The sequence below is a fragment of the Leiobunum rupestre genome, chromosome 7, assembly GCF_980474605.1.
Source record: "Leiobunum rupestre chromosome 7, qqLeiRupe1.1.hap1, whole genome shotgun sequence".
Taxonomy (NCBI): Eukaryota; Metazoa; Arthropoda; class Arachnida; order Opiliones; family Sclerosomatidae; genus Leiobunum; species Leiobunum rupestre.
Genome location: NC_143390.1, coordinates 51,554,082 through 51,571,530, shown reverse-complemented (window position 1 = coordinate 51,571,530; position 17,449 = coordinate 51,554,082). Strand labels below are relative to the sequence as shown.

Sequence of the window (17,449 nt, the reverse complement as noted above, 5' to 3'; positions counted from 1 at the left end):
ACCTGAATATCTTCCAATGGGGGACAGGAGTGTAATATTATTATACACATTCCGAACTCTCTTCCCTGCTTAGGTTTGTTACGGTACTCCACAGGTTCAGAATCCATCTGCCCTTTAATTATGATCACCATTGTAGACAGTCACCCCCAGGCATAACTTCCGACTGTGGGCTTACCACGGTTGTGGACACCTCCCGTTTGACAAAGTCAGGCTTGATTAGACTGGTTTCTGCCAACCAAACCTCATCTGAGGGCGTTCGTTCAGAGGTCTCTTCTTCCGATAAAGCGACACCCTCAGAATTTAGGGTTTCATCCATCTCTTCCCAAAGACACTTTATAGCTTCTTCTCCATCAGGAACTTCTTCAGTCTGTTCCACAAATAATTTCAACTGATTGATATGTAATCTTCCTACTTTCTTACCAGGTTTAAGTTCTATAGCAACTCCATAGGTCACAGGACTAGTTTTATTAATAACCTTAAAAGGTCCTTCCCGTTTTAGCAAGAATTTCTCCATAACTCCCGCTGCAGTATTGGATAATTTATGATTTTTCTTAGACTAAATGGCCTTCTTTTTACTCGTTTCCTTGATAACGCTGATCATAGTAATATTTCTGCTTCTCCTGTGCAACCCGAGCAAATTGCCCAGCATCGTCAATTGATCTCTGCAGCTCTGTTAGTGGTCTGCAATGCCTCTGAAACCTGGTGTTTCTCCTCGTCCCAGAGAAGATGTCAAATAAAATGGAGACATTTTAATTGTAGAATGGAAAACAGTGTTAATGGCCAGCTGATGTAAATAAAAATCGAAATCCCACTTATTAGAAGCATTTCCCACATACATAATAAACTGCCCTTTGCAATGTTTAAAAGTATTATTTCATATAAATTTAATATACATATTGTGCTTGAGTGACTAGAGTGGAAATCAGCTTCTTTTTCATATAGTGCTCTTGCTTTTTCCAAGAATGCGCATAGCTCGGAATTAGCCATTTTCCCACAAGTAGATGACAAGCTGGCCAAAACCGTAATGGGTCTGTAATTATCTGGGTTGTTAACTCTCGCTTGTCATCTGTATATTTGGCAGTAACCGGGCAAGGGTAGGCTATGTATAGGCTATAGTCCACTTTTCATTATAATTGGTGGCACAGATATAAATTTTAAAGGGTCCCTGAACACCTCAAATTGAGTTATAGGGCCTTGTTGCGAATTTCGCTATAATAAATATATCCAAAATAAAAATATTTGAAACGTTAATATATATATAAAAATTTAAGATGCAAAACGTTGTAAAAGAATTTCTATATATTTGAACTGTATTGAATAGTTGTGTAAATGTATCACGTGCTAATATTTATTGTTATATATCGTATACTTTTGATTAGTAATGTATTTGACGAAATTTCGCGGAATAATTGTTTTGTGCGTGAAACGTTTTCACTCCACGCGCACAAAGAGGATTTGAAAATTCTATTTTGGCAGTTGAGAATTTGTTTTGAAAGGAGTGAGACGGTCGATCAAATTGAGTTTTTAATATATTGAGAGTTGAGTTATTTAAACGAGATTAAACCGATTTATAGTGAGAGTTATAGTGCAAAGTGTCAATTATTAATTAAAATAGGAAACGTGGTTTTTCAGTCGTCCGCGATTCGCCAAATAAAAAGACTCTTCCAACCACCGAACCATATAGAGATTGTTACATTATCGCAACCGTAACAGGCCTCAAGCTAGGCCATTTACCTTATAAATGAAAGAAGGCCCACTTTTGAGAAAAAATATATTAGCCTACATCTGGAGCTAATGATATTTGGGGTCAGAAAAAAGCTAATTAAGTATGCAAACATTCCCATATTCTTAGATATCAAAATACTTTTTAATTACTTTTATTTACATTAATTGCTGCTTTGTTTTGCTAGCATAAATTGCAACTTGAAGAAAAAATTATGGCAATGTTGAAAAGTTCCGAGGTAAGATTAGTATTATTTATTATTTAGTACTACCTCTGATTTAATTTTAATTTTTAGGCTAAATTTGACATACATCAAGCACTTGTGTTGTGTAAAATGAATGCTTTTAAACCAGGAATTCTACATCTTTATGAAAGAGCCGAATTGTGAGTTTTTTAAATAATATTACCAAATTAAACAAAGCTGGATTAGCACGTGTAACTTGATAGCAATCTTTGCCCAAGTCTCAATAAGCATTGTGGCACTCTGGCAAGACATTGTCATTGTCTTAATGAATCAACTTGATTATACTTACGTAGTTTTGACCTTTTACCATTAAGAGGTTGAGCAAAATTGTATTCATGTTTAAACAGTAAAATTTTCACGAAACTTCACCAGAGTTATGTTTATTTCTACACTTTCCTGTTTAAACATGGTGCTTAACCTCTGTAAAACGAGTAAGACTAATTTATATTGAGCTATCCTGTAGCAGTAATAATGGTATGTCTTTTTACTTGGGTTATTTTACAGGTATCAACAAATACTTTCGTACTATGTGGATGAAAATGACCACCAAAATGTGATAAAGACCTGTGAAAAATTTGGGTAAGCAGTTAATGACATACATTTCTAATAATATTTGTGTAAATAAATATTAATTTTATTAATTTCAGGGTCAAAGATCCTAATTTATGGGTCCAATCTTTATGGTACTTTTCAAACACAGATGATAGTCAAAAACAGTATTTGACCAAAGTCCTGAGTGATATCCTTCTGTTATTTGTTAAATCCCAGTTATTACTGTTATGAGCGTTTTTCACTGGGTGATATCTGGTGCTCATCAAATTATTTTACACTCCACTGAGAGCAAATAGTGAAAAGATTTTTTTATCTCCAATTGTGACGTTGCTCCACTTGGAAACTTGACCTTGGGCACCTTTTGGGCTTTCTCAATATGTTATCTTTAACTTGGGAACTCCCTCGGGCTTGCTTGTTGGATACCAATAGTCAAGAAATTTTGTAGCGCTCAGAGATTTCCAAATTAACTCGTTAATTTTGAATATACTCATGCTTATAATATATTTATATACTTGTATTTTCTTTAATGCGTTCTTAGCACAGATTGAAAAAAAGAAACTACTGCCACCCATTATGGTTGTTGATATTATGTCTCATAGTACGACTGCAACTCTTGGAGTTATAAAAGTAAGTATTAGTTTTCTGTGGAAGTCAAACCACTGTGTATGGCTAATTGTAATATGTTATTTGACAAAAACTCCGTTTGGAAGCTCTGGTATTATAGAGCGCCCCAAATGAACTTTTATTGCAGGCAAAAAATCTTTCCATTAGTGCTTTATACAAAATTGTTCTAACAATTGGTAGTGTTAATTTTAATTCAGTAAAAGGTAATTTTTATACTTGGCATATCCCTTTTTAACACAAATTGGTTTTCCCCCATAATTTCACTCATGCAAAAAAATAAAAAAATTGTACATACATAGTGATGTAAAATACCCGGGTATTTATAACGCAGGGTAAATACCTTGGGTACTTACCCGGGTAAATACCCAAAATACATAAATACCCAGGTGTTTATAAACACCTTTAATTTCTTTGTTAAATATTTTTTAATTTATTCAATTAAGAATATGGTAATTGTAAAACCCACAAACACATCAAGTTATTCACATATTAAATATTAATTATGGTTTTTTCACTTTTTTTTTTTACATAGTAACATTACATATGAGATAACTATCAAATATTATTTATTCATTATCTGGATGATCACTTGAAAGTTCAGTCTCTGCTGCCCCTGGCTCTCCTCAGACTCCTCCTCATCATGACTATTTTATTACCAGGCTTAACACTAACAGTAACATGAGCAATTAAGGATTTTATTCATTTCATGTGGGCCATTAAAACATTTCCTGATATACTTTGTCATTTTGTTGACATTAGAATGTTTGTATTCCTTACAGCAATATACATATGAAAGCAACACCTTTATTTTTATCTTTGAATAACTCCCAGGCTAGAAATAAAATTGACTAATATAAAACTGCTTTTAAAAATGTAGTTTGCCCAAATTGCCCTACCTAATAAGCCCAAACCAAGCAAAAGATGTAGACAAGGAGGATAACAGATAGTTAGTATCGGGTCGAGTGGAGCTAACGCCCTAATCATAAAAACCCTAGTTTTGGATATTTACCCGTGCATGGGGTAAATACCCGGGTAAATACCTATTTAAAAATACCCTACCCACGGGGTATTTACCCGACTTACATCACTATACATACAAACTATAAGTTGAGTGATGCTTTCCTCCCTTAGGCTGCGCCACTGGAGTACCAAAGAAAGTTTTAATGTTGCTTATCAAAAATAAAAAAATAAGTCAAAAATGTTAGTTGAACACTTAAAAAATATATATTATATAAACTTTATGAGAATTAAGACACATCATATTACTCCAACACATGGCCTTGGTTCAAAGTTCTTAGAGACTTGAATAGGTTCTTGGTAATATAAAATGTCTTAATTAACTAATTCATTATTTATTTTTAAATAAAAGCTTAAAATAGAATAGATAAGTACAATGTAAGATACAGCAATTTAACCATAAATGGATATTAATTTGTTGTATATACAATGTTTCCTATTATAAGAGCCCAAATTTTAACTTTTGTCAGTTGCTTGTAGCTTCTCTGAGTGACATTTAACATTTTTTATCAAGTGGTAATTGCAAGTATGTGATAGAAATCTAATTTTTGCCAAATTTTTGTGTAGGATACATTGTTAGTTATTATAATAATTTACTTTTAATTTTTAGGACTACCTTATTAAACATCTTCAACAAGAAAATGATAGAATTAGCAACGATGAACATTTTATTAACAAACATAAAGAAGAAACTAATGAAATGCGCAATGTTATTGATGAGCTTAGAACTAGGTAAGAACTTTATTTGTTCATTTGGGTATAGGGATTGTAGGGTAACCTAAATCTCACAAAAGCTCAAAGTTTTTGTAACAAAGATCTCTTTACATTTTACATTACGATGTTGTCTTTTCTATTGCGATATTTGTAATATGTTTTGACACTTTTTAAATGCAGTTAGGCAACCTGTTGCTTATAACCTAATCTAATTTAGTTTTAGTCATGTACATATACTCACCTCTGTTGTTGTTACCTAACTAGCTTGCTCTCTTATCACTTATATTAATGCTTGCTTCTTGTTTTGCATTTCATATGCCACTCTAATTAAATTAAATCAGTTTTCTTTTACTTTAACTTGGCTTGATAATTTTTTCGTCGTGCTTTGTTTACTATGTTCAACACTATACCTACTTTAAAATTATGTTTAGGCAAATTTTAAAAAAAATGTCATATTTCCTCATGAGAGTCATTATGACTAGAAATAAATATATTTTATCGATATGGTGAAATGAAGAAACATTTTTTGCTCGTGACTTATATTTGGAGTTATAAAGCAAAGCCAAAAACACATCCCTTACCAAAAAATAAGTTGGATTTCGGTTTGTATTTAGTTTGTATACACATTATTAGTTGATATTGAGTTGGTATTAAGTAGGCTTAAGTTGTCAGCATATTTCAAGTTACTATTAAAGGGGTAATAAGTTGTTATTCAGTTGGTAGGAAAATACTGCTTTTGCTAAGTTTATAATAGTTGGTTTTTAGTAGTCAGGAAATTACATAATATTTTTAAGTTGAATTTTAGATGTTTCCCTAGTAGGATTTAAGTTGCTTTTAAGTAGTTAAATGTAAATGTTGATTCTGGTTTAGTTGGAGTTGATTAATAAAGAGGATTTAAGTTATTTTTAAGTAGGCATTTGTCCCAAATACAAACTGAAAACCAAGTTGATATACAAGTTGTCCTAAGTGGTTTTTAGCCAACTTATTTTTTGGTAAGGGATATTCGCTAAGCATATGTATTACTCTGTATTTACTACCCAGGAAAAACATTGCATGATCAAAAATTTAATTATATCACATTTAAAGTTTAATATATATATATTTTAGTGCAAAGATATTCAAAGTATCCAAATGCAGTGCTTGTAATTATCAATTAGAACTTCCATCTGTTCACTTTCTCTGTGGCCATTCCTATCATAACCAGTAAGTAGTCTATAATTTACCATTATTAGCATGTTTTCATTATAACTAATCTGTGCAAAAACTTTCTATAGATGCTTTGAGAGTTACAGTGCAGAAAGTGACCAAGAATGTCCAGTGTGTCTGCCTGAAAATAGGTATTCCAATCTTCCTCTTTAACGTTTAGCACAGTAACAAAGCATAAAATAATAAATATATTTTTGTACAAAAAGTACCCTATACATAAAAAAATAAAAAATCTGGAATTGTATACCCTCAGTCATCTATATTACAAACAAAAACTAGCAATCGTTATAAGGAGTACTGCTTGAAGGGTTGAATAAAAAAATGAAATTATTGTACATAAAGGAGGGAGATCAGGTCCCCTGAACCAGTTTCTAGGCGCAAAATAATAATTGTTTAAATGTATTTATTTTCAGGAAAGTACTAGACATCATAAAAGATCAAGAACAAAGTGCTGGGCGTAAACTTCATGACGAATTTCATCAGCAAGTAAGTTTTTTAATTTCCAATTTTGTTTTTGCTACTATATAATTAAAAATCTATAATTGCTAGGAATTTAATATTTTCATAGATGGCGCAAGGGGTCATATGATGAGAGAAAACTCAATGACCTTGAACCATGTCTTCAAGAGCATTCAATTAATAATTTATAAAGTACACACTATATCTAAAAGTGATGGCGCACACTTTTTAAATTTGAACCAATCATCTAAACCTAACGGTTCTCCAAATATATATTGAATAACCTTGAAGACATGGTTCAAAGTCAATTGAACAAGAGCTCTTACCAGGGTGAGTTTATTGTGACATTTTCAATGCCGTAGCACAACTTCTTTCTAAATTATTAACACCTAAGCGTGATATCTTGAACAATTTAACTTAATAACCTTGGTGTTCTTTTATGTTATGTTCCTATTGGTCAATTCACATCGGTATTAAGCATAATAGATGCAAAATGTGACGGCACACATTTATCCAATTGGAACCGAGTCTCTAAATTCAACGGTTCTCAAGATAAATTTTGAATGACTTTTCTCACATCAAAGGATCCGCTGCGCCAGCGATGTGATCTGAAAATATTAAATTCCTAGCAAAAATAGATTTTGAATTATTAGTAATTGAGCATTTTTAGTATACTACAAAGAATGCATTTATTTCTACTTAGGGATAAATACTACTTTTTATTATGTTGCTCTTACAATGCCCTGACACTCTGAGAGTAAGCTCCTTCTCTCAAATGAGCCCAGTATCTTATTGGTTCCCTAAAACTAATGTTTTTCGTCCCCCACTTGCACCTGGAGGGGATGGAATTAGACCATGATGCCTGAAGAACATTTCTACATATATCAATATCCCTAAGTGTTAGTTAATGCATTCTTGATACTATAAAACAAAGAAAATTATATCCTGAAATTTTCATTCATTGAAATTTTTTTTTTTAATTTTTCAGCTGGAACGAGCAGAGGATGGCTTTTCTGTGGTGGCTGATTACTTTGGTAGGGGCGTTTTCAACAAAGTAACCATTATTACAGATGCTTCTAGCAAAGTAATACCAAATGTGAGAGATATTCCGATAAATAAGCAAAGAGATTTGCTGTTGTCCTAATAAAGACAGTAGAATCCATAGAAAATTATATATTGTAAATTGAACCCTATTTTTCTGTTTCAAACCAAAAAGTTATGAATTGTTTATGGTTGTCTTTGTAAAGCTAAATATATTGCAGTTTAATTAGAATTTTATTTTTCAATTTTTTACCTGTACCTACTGGGTTATTAAAGTCATTTGACACACCCTACTATATAGTAGGTTTTCTTTGGATAGTAGTGGAACATGAGTTTGCTACCTATTTTTATGAATTTTTTGTAACTGAATTGAGCTTCGTTCTCACTGCAGCAGCTTGATAGAAAAATAACGTCTTGTTATGAATAATCAGGGGCTTCAGAATTTGGAGCAATCGTGTAAAATGTGAAATCTTAAGTGACTTAAGAAGTAAATCTTAAGTTTTGTGTTGCCAAGAATTTTTATATTATTAGACCTTTAAAGAATATTGACTAAAAATAAGAGGAAAATGTATTAGAAAACAAATTTCTTTAAAACTTTCAATTTACACAAATATTAAGTACACGCTTTGATATTTCCTTCAAATTTAAAGCCACTGATAGTAACTTTGACTACTTTTGGGGTAAACTTGGTATTAAAAATCATACCATATCAACAAGAAAAATTTAGAGTTTAAAATCTAAGTTAAGTCACAAAGATATGAAAAAAATTAAAATTGTTTTAAAAAATGGTCAAGTATGCCTCAAAACATGGAATTGCATTTTAATAAAATGGAAGTTAATGTGTTTGAAAAATATTGATTTATCTATTTAGTGCTGTAACTAGACAGGGGGGGGGGCTAAAAATAGACCTTAAAGTTTTGTGATTAAAATGTTGCTACCGAAACTGTTATCAATAGATTAAGTAGACTACTAAATTATTCGAAATAATTTAGGATGTGCTGACTACAGAGCAAATTCAAGCATTTTCATTTTATCAATGTGTATCAAGGTGATTAGCACATGAAATTCTTTGGAATATGTTGAAAATGATTTACTGTAGTAACATATGCTTCATTTGTGGGATGTTTTAACTGGTTTTTAATTTTCAATTTCTAAGAAAAGTAGTTTAGGAACCAAATGCCATCTGGATGCAAACGCCTGAACTTTTACATAAATGTTTCTAGTTCGAATACTTTCGAGCCTTTGACAATAATATAAATTTGTCTTTGTAATATACATTAGCATCACCCACTGCGGTATCTCATGGTGCCAACGTCCCATCTCTAATTACGGCCATGAGTGCACTGAGTCAGCTAAGTAGTATTTCAATTTGCTTCAAAAGGTAAGTGTGCTTTGCTAGGTATGTAAAACGTCATTCATGACTTCTGATTAGCTTTGAGCACTTTCTATAATTACAGTAGCTCTAAGAATATTTCTAACTGCTTCCTGAGAGATAAATTTCACTAAGCTAATAATTAAAAACTATTTTAAGATTTAACTATAGGACAATAATTCTTAAGCAATATTTCTGAGTCATTGATTGAATATATCACTGCTAATATAATTATAATATATATGAATTTCCTTATATGAAATTAAAAAACACGGTGGTAACTAAAATCAAACACTGTATGGTAGAAATAAAATATTTATTCACAAAATTTAACAATACAACTAGAAATGGTATTAACTAAAATGGACGGAATTACATGTTCAAGTGTGTGTAAAAGTTATGTATATTTCAAAGACTTGTACTAGCTAACTAGTATATATGGTAACTATAGACCAAGAATCAAACATTGTGTGGTACAAATAAAATAATCCCAAAATATAACAGTAAAATGGTAAAAAGTCTAAAAAATGGTATAAAACTAAAAAGGATGGAATTACATTTCTTGTTTAAGAGTGAATGAAGAAGACATTTCATTGATTTATACCAGCCAACTGGTATATAAATATTTCAAATATGGTTTATGTACAGTGATATTTCCTTTTGATGGTAATAAGAGAGTTTCAATCACACCATCTATTTCTTTAAGAATAACTATCACAATGGTACTTTTCACAACAAATTTAACTCTAAGCTGACGTCAGTAAAGTACCATCCTCTGCATTTTTGTGTAATTGAAACTCTGTTATTAATTAGAACTTCATATTTTAACTATCATTTACAATGCAAAAATATTTTCGTTCATCATTTACTTGCACACAGGTTCATGTAAAATTAATAGAATATAAACACCGGAATTGAGAAATTTCCCTAGATCTAGTACATAGTAAAAATACTTCAACCTTTACAAAACATTATATTAGTTTAATTTTTAATACTAACTTAGCTGGTATTTTCAAAAATTGTAAATGCAATACGTCAAGTAACTATGAAATTAGTTTAGCTACACCATTAGACTATAATAATGTTCCATAAGTTTGTCACTTTGGTGAATATATTTTACTGAGAGCTAGTAACAGAGTGACGTCATCACAATAAGAAAATCTCCCCCTAGCGAGGTTCTGGCAAAGGCTACGTGTAATGCTTTAACAAGCGAACGCAAAATGGCGACAAGCCCATAATGCAGTCTGTCTTGTGAATAGCTCTCAGTAAAATTTTTGCATGTGAAGAATAGGAAGTGTCACACTTATGTTACAATATTATACACTTATTGTTACAATAGTGTTGGCTACCACTGCCTGTAACAATAGTGTAATGTAAATATTAAATCAAATATTTAAATAATTGTTTCAACGCATTATTAATGAATTTTGTTACAATTTGTAGTAATTCAATTTTAGGTAGCTTGCACTGTTAACAGTCTCACTAGTAAAATATTATGAAATTTAAAAAAAAATCCTATTCAAGTAAATAGACTGGACTTCATTATATTAAAATCCGGGCTAAAATATCATATTCTCCAATTAATTTGTAGTAATTTAAAAATTTTACATTGTGCTACAATTTATTTCCAGTGAAATCTGGGATAAGACTACTGTGCAATACTGATAATCCTACAGTACTGCATTTCATTTAAAAAAAATGGAGTGTTTAAGCCAACAACTTTATGCTTAAGTTAGAAATTGAATTTAAAACATTAACAATAAAAAATACTGCTACTTCATGGATAAAATTAGTTTATTTAAAAAAAAACTTAGGGGCTTCCAGAATGTGGTCCTTCATCATCGAGGTTCTGTAGCTACAGCTAGCAGTCTTTTTTTATCATTAATATTGTAGAAGTTAAGAGAAGCACATTGTGAAAAACTAAATGAAAAGAGACACGGTTTTAAAATTCACAATATATTTATTTAAAAATCCAACGTTTCGGAGGAACTGTTCCTCCTTCTTCAGGGATTTTTACAAGTCTGACAGTATAATGGTAAGACTTTGGGACGAAAAAATATTTATGCCACTATATGTATAAAGCGCATAAATATTTTTTCGTCCCAAAGTTTTACCATTATACTGTCAGACTTGTAAAAATCCCTGAAGAAGGAGGAACAGTTCCTCCGAAACGTTGGATTTTTAAATAAATATATTGTGAATTTTAAAACCGTTTTAAGTCTCTTTTCAATTAATATTGTAAATATACCATGGACAGTAATTTATGATTGGAAATGGAATGTTTTTGGTAAAAAATACTGCTATACTCTAATAGTTCATTTATCTCTGATCTGTATTAAATGGTTTTTATATATAATGTTTTCATTTAGCTGCATTAAAACTGTTCTTGATCCACAATAACTGGTATAACAAAGCTTGTTGTATGAGATTCTTAAAATGAATTTTTTAGGAAGTCAGAAAAAGGTTCGTAAAAGGTAAAAAGACATTGGCATAGGGAAGGGAGGGTACAAGTGTACCCCTAAAACCTATGTTTGAAAATATATGACTCTCCTTTCTATAGAATCCCATCATTACGAGTGATAATTAAAATAGAAAAATAAAATTAATAAACATGAAAGTGTAACTGATGAAAATGGTCCTGTTAGTGAACTAGAGTTGCACCATTGGTCAAATTCGCAGAAGCAATATTCTGTGCTATCCCAGTAATCTCTACAATTGAAAAAATATATACATATATTGCACTTTTATCTTCAGTTATTACAAAATACCAATAAACTAAACAGACATAGGGTATGTAGTAGACTTAAAAAAATTTAATATTAAAGTGCACTAATTAACATTGAGCAATAAACTTTACTTTCTTTATTACTAGGGATCTTATGGGTACCCTGAATCAAACCTGGAAAGTTGGGGACCCTCGGTTTTTCATCCCTGACCAAGTCAGCGCAAAACTTTAAAAAGTTTCATTCCAATAAAACATAATTGCTTAAGAATTTTAAATTGAGAAAGAACAATATCACAGAAACCAAATACAATAACTGATCTTGCAAATGGAGACAATGTAAGATCTTTTAGTTACAGTATAAGATAATCTACTATGAAAACACGTTAAAATCTTAAAATGTGTAAGACTATATGTAAATGGGAGTTAAAATCTTTTTGATGAACTAAAGTTACCTAAAATAGTCATAAATTACATATGTTATTCAAAACCATCTGATAATGAATTTCAGGTATTGTTGCCAAACTATTTTCAGAGATACTAATCTACCAACTGGCAATCTCCAAAAGGTATACTAAGGCTACAGCACACTTCTATTTAAATAATTGTAGGGTTAGTGCAGGAGCAAAATTAACTCAGGGTTGGGGTTAAGCAGTCATATTAGCAAAATGTATGAAAACCATTTAGTAGTTAGTTTTTGATACTGTAGTTTGATAGAAATACAACGATACTTATGAATAATAATTAAATAAAAGAAAATGCAATGAAACAAAGGAATTATTAATCCTACAACCACAAAGATTCCTGGTTTAGGGGTCGGGGGTCCCTGTCAGTAGCGGCGCTAAGGGTGGGCTGAAGTGGGCTTTAGCCCCCCTGCATTTCTGAGAGGGGCCACATATTTATAATTAAGAGGCCTCATATTTGAATTTATGAATTTTCTTTATCTCTAGAAACTTGTTTTATTGCCAAGAAAATTTTTTCTGGAAAAAATCAATTTGTTTACTCAATAAGATAGTAGACCATAAACAGATAGATTCGGGAGGAAGGGAGCGGAAATTGGGAGAAAGTTGAATGGACAATAGAAAGAAAAAGGGAATTTAGGGAAATACCCCGGGCATGCAAGTGTCCCCTCCAGGTCGGATACAAGGTCATAGGGGGTCCAGTAAACGCGACGAGAGCCGCACCAAGAAAACGACCTTGCTCTTCTCGCTTCCTGGAAAATTTATAAGGGGTCACTCCATCGTTGTAAGGGCCACAAAATTCTTAGGGGCCACAAAATAATTAGCCCACCTGTGAAAAAACCTTAGCGCCGCTACTGGTCCCTGTACAAACCCTACTTGAGGGATTTAAACCCACGAATATCTTGCCACAGTTTAAGGTCCTACCAATCAGGGTCCAATTACAAGAGGCCATAAAAATAATTTTACGTAGAAATATGCAAAGTGTAAGATTCAATGCTGTAGAACTTAGGAATCCACTAACAAATGAACTTAAATCAAGTAGTACTCTCAGTCTCTTTAAACGTCAGGTTACTGCGTATTTGAATAAAAAGAGTGAAATTTTAAATTATTCTTATTCTAATTAATTTATATAATTTTACTGACCAGGATCCTTTTGTAAATAAGATTTTCTTAAAAGGTATTCCAATAAAGAAGTATTTTAATGACTACCACATATAATTTTTATTTATTCCCCTTTTTTGCTCAGCATTCTCAGTTCACTTTGAACGCAACAATTTTTCATCATTTTCATTTCTGAGGCCCCTGAGTCCTATGCATTTTTTGCACAACCCTACTTATGCTACCAAATCGAATTAAGTTGTAGTGCAGAAGATAATTTCACAAATACACTATACAAGATATTTTCAAACATAAAGAAACTCTGTATATTAATAGTTTCATTCAACTTTTAAATTACCAATATGTGAAAACAAAATTAGGAAAAAGACAATAGCATAAAAAAGTCAAATTATTTTTTACCTTCGAATATCAAGTTCCTTGATATTATTCTGTACATAAACAGCTAGTTTTGGAATATCAGCAGCTGGGCGACATCCTTCGTACGTATCAGCAGGAATGTCTCTCATTAACCCTTCTAAATTTGATAAACAATCCCTTATGATAAATTTGTCAGCTGCAATAAAAGAAATGATTGTCAATGCAAACAACAGCCAAGAAAGTGACATAGGTAAATAAAATTAGCTACTAAAACTCATTTTATTTAAGAAATACAAAATAAAAACAATGCTAATTTACTTACATCCTTTCGTTTGTGTTACTTTAACACATTTGTCCTTATCTTCCGGGCATGTTATGGCATGATGTATTCTCCAATCTACTTCGTCACCGCAACCAGGTTGTGAACTCACGCAACTATAACACCATAAACCAACTAAACCACTGCTGTAAGCTGAAAAACAATAAAAATTAATTAAAATATTTCATTACCTGAACTTAGAAAAATCATCACTTGAAAAATCAAGTTTTAAGAAAATAAACCTTGGTGTTTGAAGCCTAGGGCGGCTCTTATTTTTTATATATTTGTTTAAGTTTTACCCTCTAATTTCATTGCAATGTATGAACAAATTTCTGTCCCATACAATGAAAATTTACATGTTTCTAACCAATTGGGGTTTTGTGAAAATTTTACTTTCAACACTTTGCTCATTATTGAGTTTGTTTGAATTTTTAATTATTGATAAAATTTTTGCAGGTTAGTTATGGTGTATGGCTTTTTTATCTAAAAATCCAATATTGCAAGTAGTTTAATTTGTTGTTAAATTACCTGGTTGGAAACTGCTTTCACTATATATGATACTGGGTCCCATCTTGGACAAAACAGGCACATTTTGGCTTCCCTAAAACGTAAACTACACGAAGGGTCATCCCTCTACTGGCAAAAAAATATGTTACTTACCCTGCGCAAGCGCTAAAGTATCACACAGATTATCATAGGTAGTGTCCTGTTGGCATTCGCCTATCATATTTTAAGCGGTCTGCTTGAAAAGAAATAGTAATATCCTTAATAGCTATGAGGGGGCATAGCTTACGTTCAAGATTTGAAAATTTTAAGCATGGCCACTGCTTGTGATACCTTCGCACTTGCGCAGGGGCTGTTACGCCTATTTCCCCTGATAGACTAATAAAAATAACAGTGTCGTGCGCTTGTTGGGAAATTCAGTGGAAAACGAAACATTGCTTAATAATTAATTCAAGGTCCCATAGACTTTCTTTAACGTGTAATGGTAAATAGTTAAAGTAAAAAAATTAGGTTGAAACCAGATAATTTAGTGACATATTAAACAACATTGAAAATTTTATTTTTAGTGTTGTAACTTTAAGTTGCTGTACAATTTATCTACTTTTTCAAACAATTAATACTGTATCTTTGCAATACTTCATTTATTTTGAGTGGGTGGGGGGACGCAACACTTTCTCTGGAACTTTTAAAAACATTTAAGGCACATTATCGAGTGAGGTGACGGAGTGGTTAGTACTTTCACCTCGAAGCAAGAGGAGCCAGGTTTGATCCCTGCTTGTGCCTTGTGTCACTGGGTGAAAACTCGGAATCACTTGTGCGTAGAGTTTGCAAGGTCTTTCCCCACTGGTTAAAGGGGCTTTACTCTAAGTTGGTGCGTTGGGTATTAGCATAGCTGATTATTACATGACCCTGGAACTAGCTTCTTTTATAAAAAAATGCTATTTCCAGGGCATGCGCCAGTGTTTCATTAATGGAAAAAGAATTTCCATGTACACAGAATTAACCTACGTATTTCATTGGTCAACACTACCAGCAGTGGACCTTAAAAGTAGTCTGCTTACAGAATTGAAGAATGGTCAGGCGAGCTCTTTTTCCCAATGAAAGAGCACGAATAATTGGTTGTTAACGATTTTTACAGGCTATTAGGGTAATACTACAATTGATAGATTCCGTTTAGCTAATGGCGCCAACCTGGATTAAAAAAAAAGAAGCTCAGCTTCTATTTAAAAAATGTCATTCACAGTGTGCCTTTAAATACATAAACAAAGAAAATCATTGAAAGTTGAACTTGCGCTTTGTAGTGTTATATAGTTATAATTTTATTCTTAAGCATTTCAACCAAAGTTATCCATTAGTTGAATACGCAACCATCCCAACATATTTTTAATAATTTTATATGTTAACAGGGCTCCCAGTCTATCGTGCTCAAAAATATAAAGGTATTACAGAATCAAAATTTCAAAATTATAGAATAATTTTGTGACTAAATTACCAATTTAAAGGGGTTTCTTATAAAGTTAAAATATAGAAATAAGTTTTAAAGCATGGGTTTAAAAGGAGTCACAACCAAGTAAGACGGATCAGAAAGTAAATGGTTAAATCTTGTACCACCATTAAGGCATATCAAGCGGAAGTACTGTGATTTGAGTTAAGTCAGAATTATATAACATAGTTTATCAATAGGGAACTAACACTCCGTAGCTATGGCTGTGGCCGCCATGTTGGGTAAAATTGTTTTTCCAATAGGAAAAAGCATGGGTGACGTCATGTGACGTAGAACTGTTAGCTCCCTGTAGTAATTTTTATTTTTAACAACTTAAAGTGAAGTAAATGGTTTGGTAAAATTTAAGCCATTTTGAGTTTAATTACAAATTTCCTCCCAACAGAATTTGGGTCGAGCGTACATCTTTTATTTTAATGGCATAGATGGATACTTCACTACCAAGATAACTTCTGGTAATATTAAAAGTATGGTCTTCCCAAGCATTTTAACTTAAATTACCATTTAGTTAACCACAATATGTAAGGCAATTTACCATGATAAACTAGCATGATTTCAACTACAAGTACATGCCATAATTTCCCACCAGGTTTAGGAAATCCTTTTGTTCCAGCAAGAATTACAATAATTATTTAGCCAAGTAATGAAAAAATTTGACCCCACCCACCCACCCATGGTATAATGGAAGCAAGTCAACAACCTAACCCAAGCTACTTACCATCACCAAGCACCTTCGTACTGAAACTCAGAAAAACAATAAAAAATTTAAAATGCATTTTTATATAAATTGAAAACTTAAAGAGCACATAAAAATAATGAATTCTAAAAAACAATATTTAAAACTTTCATACAGTTAAACTAGTGCTCTAGCACATTTTCGAGCAGACGCTTTCAGATATAAAAAAATATAAAATTTTAAAAGCAGTGCTTCCACTCAATCAGAGAAAAAATCCCTTAAAGTTGAATAAAGGTTGGGCAGTTTGATTTTCTGGCAGCACTAGTGACGAAAAATGTAATCTTAGTTCGTCCAAGCATGCGAATTGAGTGAGGCTTACTACTATGCAGGTCAAAACAGTTGGTCCTCAACTATGCGTGTACCACGATAGCTCTTATAATTTTATACAGAATGCCTGTTATTCCGGAATAAATACAACTTGGTCTGGACGGGTGGGATTCCTTGAAAAGCGGGTTCGGAGGTGGCCGAGGAAAAGCGGGTGGTTTAGGTTTAACGTCACGACAGTTTGCTACTTTACTCGGTCAAAGCTAATGATCGGGCTAGTAGGCTTTTATTCCCAGCGTTATCGGGGTCGGTTCCTACGTGAAGAAGATTGTTTCAAATATTCGGATCAGACCCAACATGCAATCGATGCCAAGACCATGGCAATAGCCTTGCCAAGACTATACTATATTGTGTTCTAGCTTCACATCTCCGATTGCTCCACAGAAGCGCCCCTGGAATGGCTTCTTAGACTAGAAGGTGCTCCACTTGACATTGAACCAACCCAATCCATATC

General features: G+C 32.4%; 2 protein-coding genes across 3 annotated transcripts in view; one reads left to right on the top strand and one right to left on the bottom strand.

Annotated features, from left to right (window-relative positions):
- Positions 1–8,135, top strand: part of Vps11 (vacuolar protein sorting 11) — a 31,229-nt gene extending 23,094 nt beyond the window's left edge. Inside the window, exons 21-30 of the mRNA XM_090181479.1 lie at positions 1,911–1,961; positions 2,019–2,107; positions 2,472–2,546; positions 2,615–2,703; positions 3,058–3,146; positions 4,771–4,892; positions 5,982–6,077; positions 6,149–6,211; positions 6,494–6,566; positions 7,528–8,135. Coding sequence (XP_090037605.1) covers positions 1,911–1,961; positions 2,019–2,107; positions 2,472–2,546; positions 2,615–2,703; positions 3,058–3,146; positions 4,771–4,892; positions 5,982–6,077; positions 6,149–6,211; positions 6,494–6,566; positions 7,528–7,683 — 903 coding nt within the window. The 3' untranslated portion in view covers positions 7,684–8,135. The remainder of the gene's footprint in view (positions 1–1,910; positions 1,962–2,018; positions 2,108–2,471; positions 2,547–2,614; positions 2,704–3,057; positions 3,147–4,770; positions 4,893–5,981; positions 6,078–6,148; positions 6,212–6,493; positions 6,567–7,527) is intronic.
- A 3,146-nt stretch (positions 8,136–11,281) lies between these two features.
- crim (QVR superfamily protein crim) lies at positions 11,282–17,100 on the bottom strand. Of its 2 annotated transcripts, none has more exons than XM_090181366.1 (4): positions 16,654–17,100; positions 13,934–14,083; positions 13,654–13,807; positions 11,282–11,661 (listed from the first exon to the last, which is right to left on the bottom strand). In XM_090181366.1, exons 1-4 carry the CDS (start codon positions 16,709–16,711, stop codon positions 11,523–11,525), a joined length of 501 nt encoding a protein of 166 aa, XP_090037492.1. In that variant the 5' UTR covers positions 16,712–17,100; the 3' UTR covers positions 11,282–11,522. The 2 variants fall into 2 exon arrangements, with proteins under 2 accessions (XP_090037492.1, XP_090037493.1); XM_090181367.1 differs by lacking the exon at positions 16,654–17,100 and adding an exon at positions 14,459–14,933.
- Between the last annotated feature and the right edge of the window lie 349 nt (positions 17,101–17,449).